The 22363-nt window shown below is 38.6% G+C and overlaps 1 protein-coding gene across 3 annotated transcripts in view; it reads right to left on the reverse strand.

Annotated features, from left to right (window-relative positions):
• Positions 1-22363, reverse strand: part of OSBPL11 (oxysterol binding protein like 11) — a 109976-nt gene that overhangs the window by 56884 nt on the left and 30729 nt on the right. For all 3 annotated transcript variants that reach the window (XM_090277828.1, XM_090277818.1, XM_090277833.1), the window contains exons 3-5: positions 12536-12711; positions 11656-11735; positions 4762-4938 (exon numbers count right to left, since the gene is read on the reverse strand). In XM_090277828.1, the coding sequence (XP_090133954.1) occupies positions 4762-4938; positions 11656-11735; positions 12536-12711 (433 nt within the window). The remainder of the gene's footprint in view (positions 1-4761; positions 4939-11655; positions 11736-12535; positions 12712-22363) is intronic.

Below are 22363 nucleotides of genomic sequence, written 5' to 3' on the forward strand. Positions count from 1 at the left end.
GAGTATATCAAGAAGACTACAAGAAATGTGTAAATATCGAAGGCAGGCAATTTGAGCACTTACGGGATTGTATGTAAGTGCACTGTGTCATTGTGAAATGCTTTTAAGTTAATAAAGCTATTGTAATAATCATAACTTGCACATCTTTTCCCATACAAACAACTGTACACCTCCTTTTGCCAACCCCTAAAAATATACACACACACTGCCTATTCAATTTTAACACTGAAGATCAATGACTATAGGCAACAGTGCCTGTTCTTTCTACATCCTGGTACAAATTCACCTCAAGGAGTTTCAAAGCAGTTTAATTATTTCCAAACTCTATGCCCAGACTCTGACACCAGACAGCACGATCAGCCAATCTTATCTTCCTTATACATTCCTTCCGTATGATGTAAAACTATTCATCATTGAACTGTATACAGCCTAACTGAAACTTCTAATGCATCAGAGATACTTTTCACTTACTCCTCTGCCTGTACAAGTACCCCTCACTTTTGCAAAGTTAGAGCACTGTTTTAAAGTTTCTTGAAGGTCTGCTTTCAGGCTACAATCCTTATACAAGCCTAAATAAATTCTTTCTAATATTTTCAGAGATTCAGGTTCTTTTCATTGACAGAGCCCTGTCTCCCCCCGCCCACCGCTGGCTTTTTTTTTTTTTCCAAACAGAGCCAGTGGAATAACAATGATAAACAACCCAATTTTTAAAAACAAAACAGAATTTACTATGCTTAATTACCTTCAATTGTGAGCAGAAGGTTCTTAGATTATCCATCCTTTGGACACTATTTTAATTCACATAAAAGGTTTAGAGCGGAGAGATTCTTTTAACTTTCAGAGGTTCTGCTCCAGATAATTATTAATACAATACATCAGAGGGCTAGTGAAAGAGATGCAAAGTGATCCTATCAAGCAAATCAAGTGCGCCACACATGAAATAGCTCCTGAAAACACATGTCATAGTACTGGATCAAGCATTCACCCTCACCAGAAAAAAAAATTGTTTTTTTTAAACAAAAAGTGTGGGTATGAAAGTATCTATACATATGTATATTAAGTGTGTGCTTTCTGTGTGTATGTTTCTGTACATATATTTTGGAATGAACTTCCAATAAATAATCCAATCTTATGAATAAGTACAATCACTTTGGAAAACAGTAGGCAATATCTACCAGAGTTAAGTTTACACAGCTAAATAAATGCAATCCATTATTGAACAATTACAGCCTTAGATATGCAACTGACAGATATGTGTACATATGTTCATCAATTCAAGTGTCCACCAACACTGGAATAAATAAGATATATTCATATATAATAAATACTGTACAGCAATGAAAAGAACTGCTACATGTAACATCATAAATCTCAAATATAATGTTGATTGAAAAAAAGCCATACCCAAAAGAGCACATTTAATTTCAGTTTTATAAATTTCATAAAATAGGCAAAATAAAGCTATAGTCTTCGAAGTCAGGATAGTAAGGAAGGGTGTAGTGATTAAGAAGCATGAGAAAGTCTTCTAAGGCAGTGGTCCCCAACCTTTTTGGCACCAGGGACCAATTTTGTGGAAGACAATTTTTCCACAGATGGGGTGGGGAGTCCATGGGATTGGGGACCCCTGTTCTAAAGTGCTAGTAACATTTAATTTCTTCATCCAGGATATAATTACATGGAAATTACATCAAGATATGTACTTATAATTTGTGTACTTTTCTATATTATAAGCTAATAAAAATCATAAGTAGGATATACATAACATATATGATCAGCTATCACAATATAACACTTCGGGGAAAAAAATTTTCTTTGTGCAAATGGCCCCCAAAAAGCTACCTGCTAGTGCTGGTGTTAGAAGTGAAGAGGCCTAAGAAAGTGATATTCTTGGATAGGAAAAATTAACTTTAATATATAATTATAGTACAAAAGTTAAAATTTGATAATGGCTCTTTCCAAAGCAAACAAATGAGTTGATAATATATTTACAAAAAAGATAGAAAGCTGATTTGTAAAGCTATTTTTGTAATTATTCCTATAAAACCAGTCCTCAAGAAAGAAAAAACTTTAGAAAAGCTGAAAACTTGGTTGTGTTTTATATCTGTTTATGGTGAATATGGTGATAGTAGTATATCACTTACATGGTATGTAGTCTAGCTGAAAACCAGATTAGAATCATGGTTTTTTTTCCACTCATACTTTGTCTTCTTTATGAGACTGGTCATTTTGGCTACTCCCAGGGATAGACTGGCACCAGCATGTAGCATGCACTGAATAATGAAGTGATTTGATAAATAGCACTAACAATAAACAATAAAATATGTCATTCTAATTAGGTAAAGCTTTAATAATAAATGTTCAAGCACAATATACTATTCTGAATTGTCAGTTGCTTTTGCCAACTGTTACTTAATCTACTGCTATATTTATCCATGGACTTTAATTAAAATGTTCTTTTCAAACTCACTGTGAATTATAGCTTTGCATTACAACCTCCTGGAACTGGATCACTCTAGAAGAGCAATTCTCAAAATGTGAACTGTTTTTCTTCACAGATAACCATTTTGACAAAAAAGGATGTGTGACAATAATAAATATGCATTTGGTCTCTGCTGAAACTTTCAGCCCACCTCCAGCCTCTCAGAAGAGGGGAGGGTCTGAAGGTTAAATTAATCACCATCCGCCAATGATGTAGTCAACCCAAAAGAGGTTTGGAGAGCTTCCTGTTGATGAACGCTTGGAGGTACTTGGGAGGATGATATAATCAGAGAGGGTACAGAAGACCCATTCCCCTTACCCCATATCTTGCCCTATGCATCTTTTCCATTTGGCTGTTCCTGATTTATTATCTTTAATAATACATTGGTAAAACAGAAAATGAACTGTTCTCCTGAGTTCTATGAGCTGTTCTAACAAATGATCATACATGAGGGAAGAGTAGGAGAAACCTCAGATTTATAGCCAGTTGGTCAGGGGCAGATAGTGTCAGAATTGAATTAAACTGTAGGATATCCTGGCTGGTGTGGCTCAGTAGATTGAGTGTTGGCCTGCAAACCCAAGGGATACCACTTCAATTCCCAGTCAGCACCAAAGGGTTGCAAGTTCGATTCCCAGTCAGGGCACATGCATGGGCTGTGGGCCAGCTCCCTGATTGGGGGCAGGTGAAAGGTAACCACATACTAATGTTTCTTTCCTTCCCTTTCTCCTCTAAAAATAAATTTAAAAAATCTTGTAGGATACCCAACTAGTGTCCACAGAGAATTAGAGAACTGCTTAGTGAGGGGAAACCCCAACACATGTGGTGACCAGGGCACAGAAGTGTACAGTGTTGCAATAGAGTAGAGGAGAAACACAGGAGTGCCTTTCCTTTACAGAATGACTGTTAGGAACTAAATAGTCAGACCTGGGGGTTTGTGGTAGACATTCACAGTATTCAAAATTCAACAGAACGAGCCTGGCATTTCAAGAAAATCTGACAGTATTTGTTGTCAATTATAAAATCTGAGCTTTAAAATGAAAATTAGAATTTTGGAAAACCTATCTGTCACCATAAGCTTGACAGCTTCCCAATACTGAAAGCCTTTTCTGATGAGATTGGTGGGGATGTTAATGAACGTGAATTTTTGATATTATAAAATGATAAAAGAGACCAACATTTGCAAGACCTGCATAACTCAGTGAACTAGTGTTTTCCAAATGACTGATGCCATGGTGTTACAAAATCATGCATAGTTTAGGGTCCATTCAAAGTACAAAACATATCAGTGAGTTTTCATACAACAACATGAGAAGTTCCCCGATATATTAGATTCCACACTGCATCTAACATTTAAGGAACTACCACTGTCAAGTTTCCATGTAGCACCTAAGAAGAATAGCCACAAGTAACTTAAAAGGCTATTAAAACATTCCTCTAATTTCTAACCACATTATCGTGTGAGGCCACTCGCACGCTCTTATCAAATTTAGCTCAGCAAACAATACCTGGAATATCTAGACCCTAACTGCATTGTGAAGTAGAATTATTTGGCACTTGAAAGAGAAAGATGCAAATGTTGAGGTAAGGCAACATCAAGAATTTAACTATTCTATTTTTGTGTATACTTGAAATTTTGTGTGTGTGTGTGTGTACATATACATATACATATATAAATATGTCTATATTGTTTAAAAGAGTCACTTGTTTGGCCAGATACCCTTCCCACTAGGCTTAAATTTTACATCAAAGGAGTCTGTACTTTTACTTGAGAAATCAAAGACTTTTGAAAAATTAGAGTGTATCTAATATATAATTGACAGAATTGAGGAAACTTTGAACACCATATATTTTCATGGAATCTTTTTAAAAATTTTAAAATCACAGCCCACATTCAGCATCACTCCATATCAGTTTCAGGTGTACAGTATAGTGGCCAGACAACCACACACTCCACAAAGTGGTACCCACCCCCCAGACTTAAGCACCCACCCAGCCCCAGACATAGCCACTGTAATATTAATGACTACATTCCCCATGCTGCAATCCAGATCCCTGTGACTATTCCGTAACTACTATCTTGAACTTCTTAATCCCTTCAGTTTTTCACTGAACCCCCTCCCTAATCAGGAAATCTTTATGACTTAAAAATTATCTCGGCATATTACATGGCAAACACTGGGAGCCCGAGAAGATGCAAACAAAATTAAAATTTTTTGTGTGTGATAAAACCAAGTAGGTAAGATTATTTTGTGCATTTTAACTCAAATGCAATTCATACTTACTTCTCTGACTTCCACAAGATGGTCTGGAGATAAGTGAGCTCTTTTGCTCGTTGATTGCAGTTTGGAATGTCCAACATTAAAAAAAGAAATAGTAGTTTGACTTGGTCTCCTCTGGGCTATAGGAGAATTACCACTAGATGCAAGTGAGAAGTTCCGTGATTTCAGAGGAGGGTTATTCTATTAGACAAACAAAGAAAATCATTCCTTTAAATAATTTTTAGGCTCTCTAACCTTCAAACTATGAGGTTTACACATGAGTAATTTAAAAAATTAAAGTAATCTCAGAACCAACTAGAAGAATGTTTCTAAAAATTATAAATTTTAAGACACACAAAGTGTAAGCATTTCACACATCCCACAGTAAACCAGTAATTTATTTAGAAACTTAATGGGAGATGTGTGATCGAGAATACTTTTTCCCATTTTATAAATATTAGAATGGTAAATTTCTAATTTCAGATTTTTAAACTCCATAATTGAGGCAAAAAAATGTACTTGACAATTTCACTATAAATTTTCTAAAAGTAACATGCAAGTTTCTTTGAACAAACTGGTATGATTGCTGCCAATGATTGTAATCTTGCAGTATGATAAAAGCTTTTATGTCAAATTTCCTAAGACTGTGTAATAGGCCTAAATCACAAACAACTTATTTTTAAATTTATTCTTTTTATTTAATTTATGTTTTATTGATTATGCTATTATAGTTGTCACAATTTTACACCTTTTGCCATATTCCACCCAGCACCCCCCACTCCATCAGGCAATCCCCAAAACTTTGTTCATGGCCACAGACCATACATACAAGTTCTTTGGCTTCTCCACTTCCTATACTGTACTTTACATCCCCATGACTATTCTGTAACTACCTATTTGTGCTTCTTAATCCCTTCATGTTTTCACCTATCCCCAATTCACACCCCCCAATCTGCTGTCCATCAAACTATTCTCTGTATCTATGATTCTGTTTCTGGTCTGTTTGTTTGCTTAGTTTGCATTTTAGCTTCATTTGTTGATAGAGAAGTATTTTTTTAAGTATATTTTATTGATTACGCTGTTACAGTTGTCCCAATTTTTTCCCTTTTGTCCTCCTCTGCCTGGTAACCCCCTTCCCTCCAGCAATTACCCCCCACACCCACTTAGTTCATGTCATGTGTTGTACATGTAAGTTCTTCAGCTTTTCTTTCCTATACTATTCTTAACATCCGTCTATTTTGTTCCTACCAATTATGCTTCTTTTTTTAAAAAGTTTTATTTTATTGATTCAGCTGTTACACTGTCCCAATTTCTTTTCCCTGTGCTCCCCTCCACCCAGTACCCCCCTTCCCTCCAGCAATCCCACCCCCCTTAGTTCATGTCCATGGGTCATGCATAGAAGTTCTTTGGCTTCAACCTTTCCTATATTATTCTTAACTTCCCCGTCTGTTTTGTACCAACCAATTATGCTTCTTAATCCCTGAACCATTTCCCCATTTCTCCCCCTTTGCCCTCACAGCTGATAACCCTCCAAATGATTCTGATACCTATGATTCAGTTCCTATTCTGGCTGTTTGCTTAGTTTGTTTTTGTTTTTATTTTTTTAGGTTCTGTTGTTGATAGTTGTGAGTTTGTTGTCATTTTAATGTTCATAGTTCTGGTCCTTTTTCTTAAATAAGTCCCTTTAACATTTCATATAATAATAGCTTGGTGATGATGAACTCCTTTAGCTTTACCTCATCTGGGAAGCACTTCATTTGCCCTTCTGTTCTAAATGATAGCCTTGCTGGATAGAGCAGTCTTGGTTGTAGGTCCTTGCTTTTCATCACCTTTAATACTTCTTGACAGTCCCGTCTTGCCTGCAAAGTTTCTTTTGAGAAATCAGCTGACAGTCTTATAGGAACCCCTTTGTAGTTAACTCTTTTATTTTTCTCTTGCTGCTTTTAAGATTCTCCCTTTATCTTGAACCCTTGGCATTTTAATTATGATGTGTCTTGGTGTGGTCCTTTTTGGTTCTAGTTTGTTTGGGATTCTCAGTGTTCCCTGGACTTGTATGTGTATTTCCTTTGCAAAATTAGGGAAGTTTTCCTTCATTATTTTTTCAAATAAGATTTCAATTTCTTGCTCTTCCTCTTTTCCTTCTGGCATTCCTACGATTCTGATGTTGGTACATTTACAGCTGCCCCAGAGGTTCCTAAGCCTCTCCTCGTTTTTTTTTTTTCAATTCTTGTTTCTTCATTGTATACTGGTTGACTCTTTATTTCTTCCTTACATTCCAAATAATCAATTTGAACCCCGGTTACCTTACTTTTACCATTGGTTTTGTGTGGATTTCTTTCGTTTCATTTAGCATAGTCCTCACTTCTTCCCTTCTGTATTTGCCATACTCAAGCATATCTGTCAAGTCTGTGAGCATCTTTATCACCAGTGTTTTAAACCTCTGCATCTGTGAGGTTGGCTATCTCCTTGTTGTTTAGTTCTCCCACTGGAACCTTGATCTGCTCCCTCTTTTGGGCCATACTTCTGTCTCCTCAACTTGACAGGCTCCTGTGTTTGCCTCTGTGTCTTAGGTAGAGCTGTCGCACCTGTTACATTGTAAGGGGCAGAGCCTTAGGTATTTGTCAGTATGGGGCAACCCATTTCACCATGTTGTGGCACTGTATGTGGGGGAGGGGTCTGAGAGGGAGCAATGCTGCTTGCCCAGCACTCACCCCCATTCCAGACACTTCTCCTGCTTCCCATATGAGATGGGAGCCTCTCTACCTGCTGCCCTGGCTGTGGTTCCCAGAGTGGGTGGGTCTGCGGACATTTTAGGACCATGGGGGCCCCTAAACAAATGAACTCTGAAGAGACCGCAGTTTTTTCCTCCATCCCAACCCCCACTGGTTTTCACTGTCAGAAGCAATGAGGCTTTATTTTCCCTGGCGCTGGAACCTTGAGCTGTGCAAGTCTGGTCTGGTGCTGGGAGCACTCCCCAGGTGTCCCTCCAGACTTTTAAAAATATATGACTATGCTTTCTGCTGGCCAGCCACAGCCACTGTCATCACACTGTGTCCTCTCTGCCCTGGCTCCACACCTCCTACCTGTCTGGATGAGTATTTCTTCTTTATATCTTTTTTGTGGACTTCCATGCAGCTCCATGTTCTGGAACTAATGGTTGTCTCCAGTTTTAACGTGGTTGTATTCCTTCTTAGTTATGGGAGGAGATGCAGCGTGTCTATCTAGGCCTCTGTCTTGGCCAGAAGTCTCAATGAGTATGTATTTATTGCCATTTTATTGTTCGTAGTTTTGAGCTTCTTTTTCTTAAATAAGTCCCTTTCATATTTCATATAATAATGTTTTGGTGATGATGAGGTCCTTTAGCTTTACTTTGTCTGAGGAGCACTTTATTTGCCCTTCCATTCTAAATGATAGCTTTGCTAGAGCAATCTAGATTGTACGTCCTTTGTTTTCATCACTTTGAATACTTGCCAATCCCTCTTGCCTGCAAAGTTTCTTTTGAGAAATCAGCTGACAGTCTTATGGGAACTCCCCTGTTGATAACTAACTGCTTTTCTCTTGCTGCTTTTAAGATTCTTTCCTTATTTTTAACCTTTGGCATTTTAATTATGTTGTGTCTTAGAGTGGGCCTCTTTGCATCCACCTTGTTTAAAACTCTGTGCTTCCTGGACTTGTATGTCTATTTCCTTCACCACATCAGGGAAGTTTTCTTTCACTATTTTTTTCAAATAGATTTCCAATGTCTTGCTCTTTCTCTACTCCTTCTGGCACCCCTATGATGGGAATGTTGGAATGCTTGAAGATGTCCCAGAGGCTCCTCAAATTGTCCTCATTTTTTTGGATTCTTTTTCTTCTTGTTCTGATTGGTTGTTTTTTGGTTCCTCGTGTTCCAAATCATTGATTTGATTCTCAGCTTCAGACACTCTCCTGTTGATTCCTTGTAAATTGTTATTTCAATGAGTGTATCCTTTGTTTCTGATGGGATCTTTTTATGCTCTTAAAGTCCTAAGTTCTTTGAGCCTGCTTATAACCAGTGTTTTGAACTCTGCATTTGATAAATTGCTTATCTCCATTTTGTTTAGTTCTGGAGTTTTGCTCTGTTCCTTCATTTCAGCCATGTTTCTTTGTCTCCTCATTTGAGCAGCTGCCATGTTATTGTTTCTATGTATTAAGTTGAGCTGCTATGACTCCCTGTCTTGGTACCATGGTCTAATGTAGTAGGTGTCCTATAGGGCCCAATGGCACAGCCTTTCAGTACACCCAAGCTAGGTACTGGAGGTGTACCCTCTGTGAAGGCTGAGTACTACCTCCTCTTATAGTTGAGCCTTGGTTGCAGTTGGCAAGTCAATAGGAGATATTTACCCAGTATAGTCAGCTGCAAGGGTTGGCAGTGACTACTGACCACCAACCTCCATTCTCTGTGGAGGATCCCCTGTGCAGAGTCAGGGTGGTGGCACTTCAATGTGATCTGTAGCTGTCCACTGGGTGTGCAAGCTCTGGCGTTTCCTGGGTGGTGCAGGCCAAGGTCAGCCACCACCTGTGTTCTGCCCAGTGCCATCTTGCATAAGCTACAAAGTAATCTTCAGATGGCTGCTACTTTTGCTGGGCTGGAGGTTCCCAGGTGAAGTGGAGCCGTGAACCTACACTGGCTGTTGCTAGTGCCAGACCTGGGGCCACTTAGGAAGTGGTATGGGGGCTGCGGGCTCGCTGAGGCTGGTTGATGCTTATTTGAGAGGACTTAGGAAAATGTGAAGCATGAGTCTAGACAAGCCATTCCTATGAAAAAGCCATTGTTAACAGTGTGGGTGAGCCTGTAATTTGGGTGGGTCAGGCCTTAGGGAATCCCCAGGGCGGGGCAAACAATGTGAGCCAGTCTCAGATATAGCTCCAGCCTGCCAGCTCTCTGGCTGTGTGGGTAGAGGTTTCAGAAAAGGAACAATGGCCTCCACCCTCCTTTCTATCTGGGAGAAAGCTGTCCTCCAGCTCTTGCCCTGATGCCAGATACTTCAGTACCTCTCCATATGCCACTGGTGCCTTTCAAGCTGCTACCCCCATGCTGGACTAGAGGGAGTTAGTCTGGTTAAATCCATATGTGGGTTCCTAAGAGGAGTTATTGGGAGTCCAGTAGTTTCTTCCACTGACTCAATCCTGCTGGTTTTTGAGACCATAAATTAATGAGACTTATCAGTTTGATAGTGGGACCCTGGGCTGGGGGGCCTGGTGTGGGGCTGGGACCCCTTACTCCTGAGCTATCCCTCCCAAATTTTTACCTACTAGTCATGAATGTGGTGCCAGTCTCCACCCATCCTACCATTCTGGATGGATGTGGTTTCTTTAATTCCATGGTTGTCAGACTTCCATTCAACTCAATTTCTGACTGTTCTGAGTTCTATATTTTAGTTGTAATTTTGATGTGGTTGTGCAAGGAGGCAAGCCATGTTTACCGAGGCTATCATCTTGGAGATCTAGCTCTCATGTCATTCTTTATTACTTTCAAATTCGATAAGTTTCACACTATTGCAGTAGCACCCAGGCTTCCATAGTTAGTAGATTGTGGTGCTAAGATTTAAACCTGTGTCTCCAGTCCACTTCCAGGGTCCAGGTAGTTAGAAATGACAACAAACAACTTTTTAAAACTCACAGGGAAAAAACAACTTAAGTCAAACTATCACCTAGGTATGCTTCCCAGATACTAGTTTTTAGATACCTCTAACCTCATATTTCAAGTACCAATACCCTCTTTTCCACCTTAAAAGAAAAAAGAAGAAAAAAAAACCTCCAAAGAAGAAATACACATTTGTATATCCCAATAAGCATATGGGAAGAATCTCAACATATTATTCATTAGGAAATGAAACCAAAACTACACTGATATTCCATTTCGCACTCACTAGGATGGCTATAACTATAACAAAAAAAGGGATTATAATAACAAGCATTGGTGAGAATGTGGAAAATTGAAACCCTCATACATTGCTGGTGGGAATGTGAAATGTTTCAGCCTCAAACAGTTTTGCAATTCCTCAAAAAATTAAACAGGGAACTTTTTTAATTGTTGTACCACATTATACAGTGATTCTACTCCTAAATCTCTACCCTAGAGAACTGAAATCGTGTGTTTACACAAAACTTAAACACAAAAGTTCACTTCAGTATTATTCATAATAGCCACAAAAAGGAAACCCAAATGTCCATCAACTGATGCTTGAATAAATAAAATATGGTATAGCCAAACATTTGAATATTGTTCACCTACTAAAAGGGAATAAAATGTGATACATGCAACAACATATATGAACCTTGAAGACATCATACTGATTGTAAGAAGCCAGATACTAAAAAACACATATTGTCCTGGCTGGTGTCCCTCAGTGGATTGCGCTCCGGCCTGTGAACTGGCCATTGGTTTGATTCCCAGTCAGGTCACATGCCTCGGTTGTGGGGCAGTTGGGGGTGTGTGAGAGGCACCTGATCAATGTATCTCTCGCACATTGATGTTTCTCTTCCTCTCTTCCTCCCTCTCTCCCTCCTCTCTAAAAGTAAATAAATAAAATCTTCACACACACACACACACACACACACACATATTGCATAATTCCATTTACATGAATGCCCCAGAATAGAAAACCCATAGACATAAAATATAGACATTAGTTTTTGCCAGTGGCTTGGAAAGTGGCAAATAGGGAGTGATCACTAATGGATATAGGTTTTCTGGAGGGTAAAAAAAAAGTGTTCTGAAATTAGATAGTTGCAATGGTTGCACAATCCTGCAAATACACTAAAAAACAATGGAGTGCACACTTAAAAGGGTAGATCTTATGGTACACGAATAACATCTCAATTTAAAAATGTAAAAAATGTTTAAAAACTCTTTCCCCATTTTTATGCATTACTACTGTACATAAATCCACATACCTTTCCAATAGCTTCAGTGTGATGTTGTGTACATATCTGAAGTCTGCTAACCCAATGCTGTCGCTCTTTAGCATCTGTGGCTGATAAAAAGAATCTACAAGTTATCTACTTATATAATTATATTTGGAATACAATTAATTGTCTACAGCATGAAGAAAAGATCATTGAAAACCAGGGATAAGCTGTACTCTCCCTAGAGCAAAGAGACCCAATCATCAACCTTGTTAGGTAACACAGTAGCTAGATGTGGATATTTCAAAAGGAGGATATATTACATGCAGCTAGATGGGGATAAAACACAAGTTTCTCATAAAAATATGCTCTTATTTAAAGAAATACTTTATTAAGTATTTAATGTGTACTCAGTACTTTCAGATCTCAAGCAGCATGCTTGGCTAAGATTATCACTACACTTCATGTGTATTAATTAGATGAAAAACACAAATTTATCTAAACAAATATAACCTTTATTTTAATGAATATGAACATTTTAATAAATTCCAACTATGTCCATTAGTTTCTAAAAAATCACAGAGGGCATAGAAATCAAATCAAGAAAAGGGTAAACTACTAATCAATGGCAGACATAGTCTTTAGAGAAGGCTAGGCTTTTAGATTTTTCAGTAATTAGAGTTTCAACTCCACAAGTATTTTAGAGGGGTCAATCTTAAAACAGACTTGTTCACTGTCCCACTTAAAAAACGTTTTTGTTAAAATAGATTTCATAAATTCTTAAAGCAATGCCAAGGTTTAGAATATTGTGTGTACATCATCAATGACAGTAACTTCTATTTCCAAAAACCAAATGAAGGCAGGGAAGTACACCAACTTCTTAAGGGAAAAAGAAAATCACATTATTTGTCTCATATCTCAGTCATACCTCTGAGTTTATACTGTTCCCCACTGGCAGCATTTACAGTGAAGGTGTGAGAGTCTTCATCACTGGGTGATATTACAGCTCCTGCAAGCTGCAAAGTACCTCTGGGTTTTTGATTTCTAGATTGTTCATTCACAAAGTATTCCAATAACCCAGCTTCATTGTTTAAAACAAAAAACCTGTAATGAGTTTTTTAAAAAGTCATTATTTTAAAATATTTCCCCTAGTCAAACTAAAGCAAACCAAGTTTTAATCACTTACATGCTTCCAAGTTTTGCCATAAAAAAAAATTTTTTTTTTCAAAAATATTTCAAGAAGTACTTGGAAACACTAGATTGAATTTCCTAGCAGTAAAGATTATTGAAAAATTTAATGAGTTTAATAAAATATATAAAACCTCCAGCAGTGCCCAGGCCAGTTGGTTGGAGTGTCAACCTGTACACCCAAAAGCTAGGGGTTCGATTCCTGGTCAGAGCACATACATAGGTTGCAGGTTCAATCCCTAGTCAGGGTGTGTATGGAAGGCAGCTGAGAGAAAAAGTATATCAGATAATACAAGAAGGAAACAAAGACATATAGTATCCTTTCAGAGGAAGATTTCTCTCCAGAATTCATTAACAGGGAAGGTAAATTGCCCAAGGATAAATGGTAAGGGAAATTTTATTTCAAATTCATTGCAAACAAATCAAAACATGAGCTCTGAGGTTAACTAAATGATAGGAAAGAAATAAATTTAAGATAAGACTTAATCAGTGAAACATAGAATGAAAATAATGCCAGGTTATAAAGATTTTGTGAATGTATCATTAAATAGGTCACAACTAAAGATTTCTTATCCTGTTTAAAAATGAAAAAGCTGCAACTAGAGATGCAGAAACATAAGAAACTTGAAACTAAATGATGACATACTGATATACTTTGGAAAGAATTTGATGTTCTGATTTGTTTCTATATTAACTACTTCAGGAAATACATTAATTCAGATTCTAACTTAATTACTATAATAGCTCTTTTCTTTGAGAATATAAACAGTTCCGATTAGAGACTTCTGGCCAAGATGGAGGCGTAGACAGACACGCTGCATCTCCCTCCACAACTAAGAAGGAATACAACTACCTCAAAACTAGAAACAACCAGAAGTTCCAGAAAATCAAACTGCATGAAGTCCAGCAAACAAAAGATATAAAGAAATACTCATCCAGACAGATAGGAGGGGTGAAGCCGGGGTGGAGAGGACGCGGTGTGTGGCAGCAGCAGTGGTGGCAGCGGCAGGCCAGTGGAAAGCGCAGTCACACGTTTTAAAGTCAGGAGGGACACCTGGGGAGCATTCCCAGCTCCTCACTGGACCTCGCAGCTCAGGGTCCCAGCACCAGGGAAAATCAAGCCTCATTGCTTCTGACTGTGCAGACCAGTGGGGTTTGGGGTGGAGGCAGAAACTGCCGGTCTTTCAGCAGAGTCCGCTTGTTTAAAGGACCCCCACAGTACTAGAACATCCGCAGATCCACCCACTCTGGGAACGACAGCCAGGGCAGCAGCTAGAGGGGTGCCTGTCCAGTGCGGAAGTGGGAGAGGTGCCTGGAAAAGGGGTGAGTGCTGGGCAGGCGGCATTGTTTCCTCTCGGACAACCCCCGCCCCCACAGCGCCGCAACATGATGAAACAGGTCGCCCTGTACTAACAAATCCCTAAGGCTCTGCCCCTTACAACGTAACAGGTGTGACAGCTCTACCTAAGACACAGAGGCAAACAAACACAGGAGCCTGTCAGAATGAGGAGACAGAGAAGTATGGCCCAAAAAGGGGAACGAATCAAGGTTCCAGTGGGAGAACTAAGTGACGAGGAGATAGCCAACCTAACAGATGGGGAGATAGACAACCTAACAGACACAGAACTCAACGCACTGGTGATAAAGATGCTCACAGGCTTCGCAAAGATGCTTGAGTAGGGCAAACGCATGAGAAGTGAAGCCTAAGTGAAACAAAGGAAAATCCACACAAAACTGTAGAGGCATCAGCTATTCTCTGTAAAAAGTCACAGAGGTTTGCTAAATATGTAAATATATAGGAACCTCAGATGTTCTTTGTAAAAAGTAGCAAAGACTTGCTGGAAAGCCTTAGAGAAAGGAATGTGAGGGAGGAATGTTGCAGCAATTGGTGATTTACAAGCTATAAGGCCTCAGCTTCTATCTCCTTCTATTTGCTTATGTCTTGTTTATAACATTTGTGAAGTTATATTTTACAGGATATTTAGCCCTTTGAAGATAAATTGCTTCGCAGAGAATTCGTCCCTGGCTGGAGAGCTATGCTGCCACCAGAGATAACTTTATGGCCCTGCAAACTTTTGGCCCTGAGAACTTTATTCCTGTTCAACACTCCTGAAGCCCTGTCCTGCCACCCCACTTCCCAAAAGCTGCTTCTCACTAGAGAGGGAGCCAAATCCTATATAAACCCCTGCCCAAAAAATCCCATTTTTGTCGGTGCTTTGTTCTCTGCCCGACCGCTGGCGAATAAAAACCTTTGCTTGCTTTAATCCACTGCTCCGGAGTATTCAATATCACTTAGGTAGCCGCAACAAAACCAATGGTGAAGGGAAGAAAACTGGGGTTCAAATCAATGATTTGGAACATAAGGAAGAAAAGAACAGTCAACTAGTGCAGAATGAGGAATCAAGAATTTTAAAAAATGAGGAAAACTTCCCAAATTTTGTGAAAGAGATGGACACACAGGTCCGGGAAGCATGGAGGGTCCCTGGCGAGCTGGACCCAGAGGGGACCACACTAGGACGCATCATGATTGAGATGCCAAAGGTGAAAGATAAAAGGAGAGTCCTGGGGGCAGCAAGAGAGAGGTGGAGAGTTGCCTACAGGGGGTACCTATAGGAGTATCAGCTGATTTCTCAGAGGAAACTTTGCAGGCAGGAAGGGACTGGCAAGCCGTATTCAATGTGATGAAGGGCAACCTGCAACCAGGATTACTCTATCCAGCAATGCTATCATTTGGAATGAAAGGGCAGATGAAGTGCTTCCCAGACAAGGTAAAGCTAAAGGAACTCATCATTACGAAGCCATTATTATATGAAATGTCAAAGGGACTTACTTAAGAAAAAGATCAAAACTATGAACACTAAAATGACAACAAACTCACAACTATCAACACCTGAATCTAAAAAATAAAAACAAAATCCAACTAAGCAAACCAGAATAGGAACAGAATCATAGGTATGGGAATCATTTGGAGAGTATCAGCTGGGAGGTGGGAGGGGGAGAAATGGGGATATGGTGCAGGGATTAAGAAGCATAGTCGGTTGGTACTAAATAGACAGAGAAAAGTTAAGAATAATATAAGAAAGGGTGAAGCCAAAGAACTTATATGTACGACCCATGGACATGAACTAAGGGGGTGGGATTGCTGGAGGGAAGGGGGATACTGAGCCGAGGGGAGCAAAAGGGAAAAAAAAATTGGAACTACTGTAACAATATAATCAATAAAATATACTTAAAAAAATATAAACAGATCCAATTTCAAAAAAATTAATGTTTGGACTTGGAGCAGTTTGGCATTCTACATGTTATTGTGTTCTCTAACATTAGACAATTTGATCTAGGTCAATGCCCTAGAAAATATTATCTTAAGCAATGTGGCAGCCATATCAAACCGGGAAAAAATGGAATCAGCCTTTTATTGAAGAAAAAAAAAAAAAAGAAAACAATGAGAAGCAGGCAGAAGGAACTGAAAGTAGCTGCTTCAGAAGGGAGATGGGAAAGCAATGAACTATTGTTTTCCTTGTTCATCTTTTAGTGCTTCTGATTTTTAAAATTACATTCACATATTCTGGTAAAAAATTAAATTAATTTTAATATTTTTGAGTTTTAAAACTTCCGTATCATTAATTACTATAGGAGTTGAACATTTTTTCATATGTTTTATTAACCATCCGTAGTGCTACTTATAGTGAACTGCCTGTTAAGTTTTGCCCATTTTTATAGGGTTACTTTTATTTCCCCAAAGATTTGAAGAGGTTATTTGAATTAACATAAGATGGTCAGTGACACCATCTTAAATTTCTGAAACATGAGACCTGTCCAAAGTAAAATGCAGATAGGAGTCTCCTATAGGCTGAGTGTATCCTCCTAAATTCCTATGATGAAATCCTAACCACTAAGGTAATGGTATTAAGAGACTGAGCTTTTGGAAAGTGATTAGGTCATGAGGGCAGAAACTTCATGAATGAGATTAGTGCATTATAACAGAGATCCCAGAGATCTCCCTTGCCCCTTTTCTGCCATATGAGACTACAACAGGAAGTCTGCAACAGTAAGAGGGTCCTTACCCGACTATGCTGGCACCCTGATCTTGGACTCCCAAACTCCAGAACTGTGAGAAACAAATTTGTTGTTTATAAGCTACCCACTCTGTAGTCTTTTGTTACAGTAGCCTGAATGGACAAAGACATGAAAGCAATCTCTTCAATATAATAAAAAATACTGAGTTGTACATTTAAGTGGGCAAACTGTATAGTATGTATATTGTCTTAATAAAGCTGTTAACAAAAAGAATGAACAAACAAGGAAGAAAGGAAAGAAACCTCTTCCCACTGCTCTAAGCAGTAAGTACAATTTATTTCAACAATCAAAGAAAAATGACTTATCTCATCTTCTAAAAACAGTCAATCCAAAGAAAATTTAGAGTACAATATGTATGGAAATGTCAAGTTTGCTATAAACACATATTTCTTATCCTGAAAGCAATACCACAAATTTACAACGTGTGAGGCACTCACCTAGATATACATAAGGTAATGCTGAGAAGGGACTGATAAAATTATAGAAATCAGCCAATTACTGCACAGCATGGTAACTCCAATTAATACTGTATTGTGTACTTGAAAGATGTTAAGAGAGTAGATCTTAAAAGTTCTTATCACAAGAAAAATAATTGTAACTATGGTATGGTGACAAATGTTAACTAGATTTACTGTGGTAATCATTTCCCAATACAAGCTATTTCAGAGATATCAATGGTTTGATTCCATACTATTACAATAAAGCAAGTCACAATTTTTTTCGTTTCCCAGTGCACATAAAAGTTACATTTACACTACACTGGAGTCTACAAAGTGTGCAACAGCATTATGTCTAAAAAATGTAAATACCTTAATTTAAAAATACTTTTATTTCTAAAAAATGCTAACCATCATCTGCGCCTTCAGCAAGTTGTATACTTTTTTGATGATGGAGGGTCTAGCCTCCATGTTCACTGTTACTGGCTGATCAGGGTGGTGGTTGCTGAAAGATGGGGGGCTCTTGCAATTTCTTAGAATAAGACAATTAAGTATGCTGCATTGATTGAGATCAATTTTTTCTGTAGGATGCAATGATGTTTGATAGCATTTTACCCACAGAACTTCTTCAATTCTCTTAAACCCTGCTGCTGCTTTATCAGCTAAGTTTATGTAATATTCTAAATCCTTTACTGTTGTACCAACAATTTTCACAGCATCTTCTTCACTTCAAATCAAGAAACCACTATTTTTGCTCATCCAGAAGAAGCAGCTCCTCATCCGTTAAAGTTTTATCATGAGATTGAAGCAATTCAGTCACATCTTTAGGCCCCACTTCTAATTCTTGTTCTATTTCTACTGCACATGCAGTTACTTCCTCCACTGAAGTATTGCACCCCTCAAAGTCATCCATGAGGGTTGGAATCAACTTCTTTCAAATTCCTATTAATGCTGATATTTTGACTTTTTCCTATGAATCATGAATATTCTTAAGAGCATCTAGAATGATGAATCCTTTCAAGAAGGTTTACAACTGGCTTCACCCAGACCCATCAGAAGAATCAAGATCTATGGCAGTTATAAACTTAGAAAATGTATTTCTGAAATAATAAGACTTAAAGTCAAAATTACTCCTGGATCCACCAGCTGCAGAATAGATATTGTGTTAGTAGGCATGAAAACAACATTAATCTCATTGTATTCAGTACATCTTTATCAGAGCTCTTGAGTGACCAGGTTCCTTGTCAATGAGCAGTAACATTTTGAAAGGAATCTTTCTTCCTTAGCAGGAGGTATCAATAGTGGGCTTAAAATATTCAATAAACCATTCTATCAACAGATGTGCTGCCATCAGGCTTTGTTGTTTCATTTATAGAGCACAGGTAGAGTATACTTAGCATAAATCTTAAAGGCCCTAGGATCTGCAGAATGGTAAATGACCATTGGCTTCAACTTAAAGTCACCAGCTGCATTGGCTCCTAACAAGAGAGTCAGCCTATCTTTTGAAGCCAGCATGGACTTCTCTAGCTATGCTGTTTTGTCTACTGAAAATCTGTGGTTTAGTGTAGCCTCCTTCATAAGTTATCTTAGCTAGGTCTTCTGGAGAACTTGCTGCAGTTTCTACATCAGCACTTGCTGCTTCACTTTGACTCATATTTTGAAAACAGCTTCTTTCCTTCAACTTCATGAACCAACCTCTGCTAACTTCAATTTTTCCTTCTGCAGCTTCCTCACCTCTCTCGGCCTTCATGGAATTAAAGAGTTAGGGTCTGGTTCTGGATTAGGCTTTGGCTTAAGAAAATGTTGTGGCTGGTTTGATCCTCTATCCAGATAACAAAAAATTCCTCCACATCAGCAAGGAAGGTTTTTTACTTTATCATTAATGTATTCACTTGAGTAACACTTTAAATTTCCTTCAATAACTTTTCCTTTGCATTTACAACTTGGTAACTGGTGCAAGAAGCCTAGCTTTTGGCCTATCTTGCCTTTTGACATAACTTATTCACTAAGCTCCTAGCTTTTGATTTAAAGTGAGAGACTTGCAACTCTTCATCTCACTTAGACATTTAGAGGCCTACTGAAATTGACTTAATTTCAATACTGTTGTGTCTCAGGAATTAGAGAGGCCCGAGCAAGGGGAGAGACACAGAGGAGAGCAAATGTCTCATCAGTGGAGCAGAAGAACACATACAACATTTAGAGATTAAGTTGGCCATTTTATATGTGTGTGGTTTGTGGCTCCTTGAAACAATTACAATAATAACATCAAAGATCACTGGTCATCAATCACCATAACGAACATAAGGAATAAGTTTAAAATATTGCAAGAATTACCAAAATGTGACAGAGACATGGAGTAAATGTTGCTGGAAAGATAGCACCAATATATGTAGGGTGGCCACAAAACTTCACTTTTTAAAAAACGCAGTGTCTGTGAAGTGCAACAAAGCAAAGCACAATAAAATAAGGTATGCCTCTATATACAAATATTGAATCATTATGTTGTACACAAAACTAATATAATGTTATATGCTAATTATAAAAGTAATTGATTATCTAACACCAAGAAGATGCTATGGACCCACTGGCAACAGTAGAGCACTTTGGGCTATATTTCATTATTATAGATTAATCCAAATATTTTTCTTTCATCCTTTCTTTGGAGAGATGTTTTACAATCTACATAGTAAGGAAGTTTAACAAAGCTATTTTTTCCAGAAGAGTACTAGATTCTTTTCTTTTAAATTATTTTATTTTATTTATTATTTTACTAGACTCTTGATTAAGGCAATTTTAGCAAGCTGACCTAATCAATTAGCTAAGAAAATGTAGAAACAAAGGCTAAGTGTGACAGGGAAACTTAAGATTCAGCTTTTTACAAATCTTAACCTCCAGAAAATTCACCTAAGTTGTTAAAAGAAAATATTGTTAATATTGGCAATTAAGTAACCGTTCTTTTGCTCTGGCTGGTGTGGCTCAGTGGATTGAGCGTCGGCCTGCAAACCAAAGGGTCACAGGTTCAATTCCCAGTCAGGGCACACGCCTGGGTTGCAGGCCAGGTCCCCAATTAGGGGCGTGGGAGAGGCAACCAGTCATGTATCTCTCATGCATCGATGTTTCTCTCCCTCTCTTTCTCTCACCCTTACCAACTCTAAAAATAAATAAATAAAATCTAATAAATAAATAAACAGATAGACAGATAATTATTCTTTTTTTGCAATTTCAAAATAACAAAGACTGCCAGTTTGGAGAAAGTGACTAATATTTGAAATAGCTCATAACTTAAGTCTCATCAAATGTGACTTTAATCCAAAAACATATTCTGACTCAGAAGTGTATCTTATAATGACAAAAATAAACTTTAGTGAAGATTTTGGAAGGAAAGGTAACCATGTGCTTTGTTCTGACCATCCCAGGGCTTTAATGTTCAGTGTACAGATAGACTTCTAAGACAAATGGAAGTGATTTCACCTTCAGGAATTTGAGTTGAAAGTGGAAGGAGGTGGGTTCAGGAGAGGATCTTGCTGCCGTGTACTTTACTAGGGCACTACATTCCAGAGCAAGCAGTTACTTATATAAGTATGCCCATGCCAAATTTCTCTGAGCTGCTCTGAGTCAAGTTCTAAGTTGGACTTCAGGAAAACTGTCTTGAATATCTAACACAAGTATAGTGCTTTGTTACATAAGCTTCATCTGTAGCACATGGACGATAGTGGCTAGCCATGTTGAAGAAACAGATACTAAGCCTAGGGTCCTCAACATGGTCTTAACCTTTCTGTTCCCCTTTGATCATTCAATCTATATGTTCCATGCTGAGGACCTGGTGTATCTGTGCTGTACCAAGTAACAGAAAACGGAAGATGGAAACTTTTTCTAAAGTGGACCTACAACAGCCAAGTTGACAAGCTGAGTCCTCTCTCTGATGGGGCAAATTGATAATAGGTTTTGTGTTCTCAGTAGCAAAACAGGAATATAGGAATGAGTTGTCATCATCCCCACATTTCCTGGGACCACTAAAACTGGCCTTTTACACGGTTGGGGGGATTACACTGGCAGAGGCAATGCCCCTCCCTGTCCTAGAATGTTCACTTGGATCTGGAAGCTAACTCCCCAGGCAACTAGTGGCAAATAAATCTTTATAACAGGCTTTTGCATACCATGATACAGAACCCGGCCCCTTCTTCCCACGTTCTCAAGGTGTCACTGACCTGAAATGCCACCTTGAATATATACTAAACTTTACATACTTGGGTCAGAGAAGGAAAACTCTGACTCCAAAAAACCTCCACTGCCTTGCGGCATACCTCTTCAGGGGAAAGGCTAAGGGAGTAAACCCCGACAGAAAATCCGGAGCCGGAGTCCCTAAGGCGGTTTGACGTTGTAGTCAACACCGGCAACTCCTGCGGCGCACCTGAAGCCAAGCTGTATTGACTCCGTCTTTCCCTTGGACCCTTAGCTGCGAAGAGAGGGGGGGTCTGCTGCATGGGCAACAGCAGACCCTCCATATCACCCTGCCCAGGCTCTGTAGCTTCAGCTTCACTGGAGAGGACACTCCAGCGTCATCGCAAGATGTCGATTCAACACGGGAGGAGACAGATACCGTGTCACTCCCGAGTCGGACTGCACAACCATTCTCGGCGGTGCAGATAGACTCTTAAGAAGCTACATCATCGTCTCTCGAGACGGACGGCTGCCGACGACGACATACTTGGATATGTTTTGGAGCTTCCTTACTCTGTTCCACTTCTGAGACTTTCTCAGTATTAGTCTTTAATAATATACAAAAGAAAGTTGTTCAATGTTGGCAGAGAAAGTTAAATTATTTTCCTTTTAGGAAAGAGAACAAAGACTTGACTTGGGATGATGAACACACAATACAGTGTACAAATGATGTGTTCTAGAATTGTGCAGCTGAAGCCTGTATAATTTTGTTAACCAGTGTCACCCCAATAAATTATCAATAAAAAGGAAAAAAGAGAACAAAGAACAGTGCTAAGAACAAAGTGACATAAAAATTTTTAAATTATGTCAATTGAATGTGTAAGCCTTCAACA

The sequence above is a fragment of the Furipterus horrens genome, unplaced genomic scaffold (genome assembly GCF_987537825.1).
Source record: "Furipterus horrens unplaced genomic scaffold, mFurHor1.1.pri manual_scaffold_1, whole genome shotgun sequence".
Taxonomy (NCBI): Eukaryota; Metazoa; Chordata; class Mammalia; order Chiroptera; family Furipteridae; genus Furipterus; species Furipterus horrens.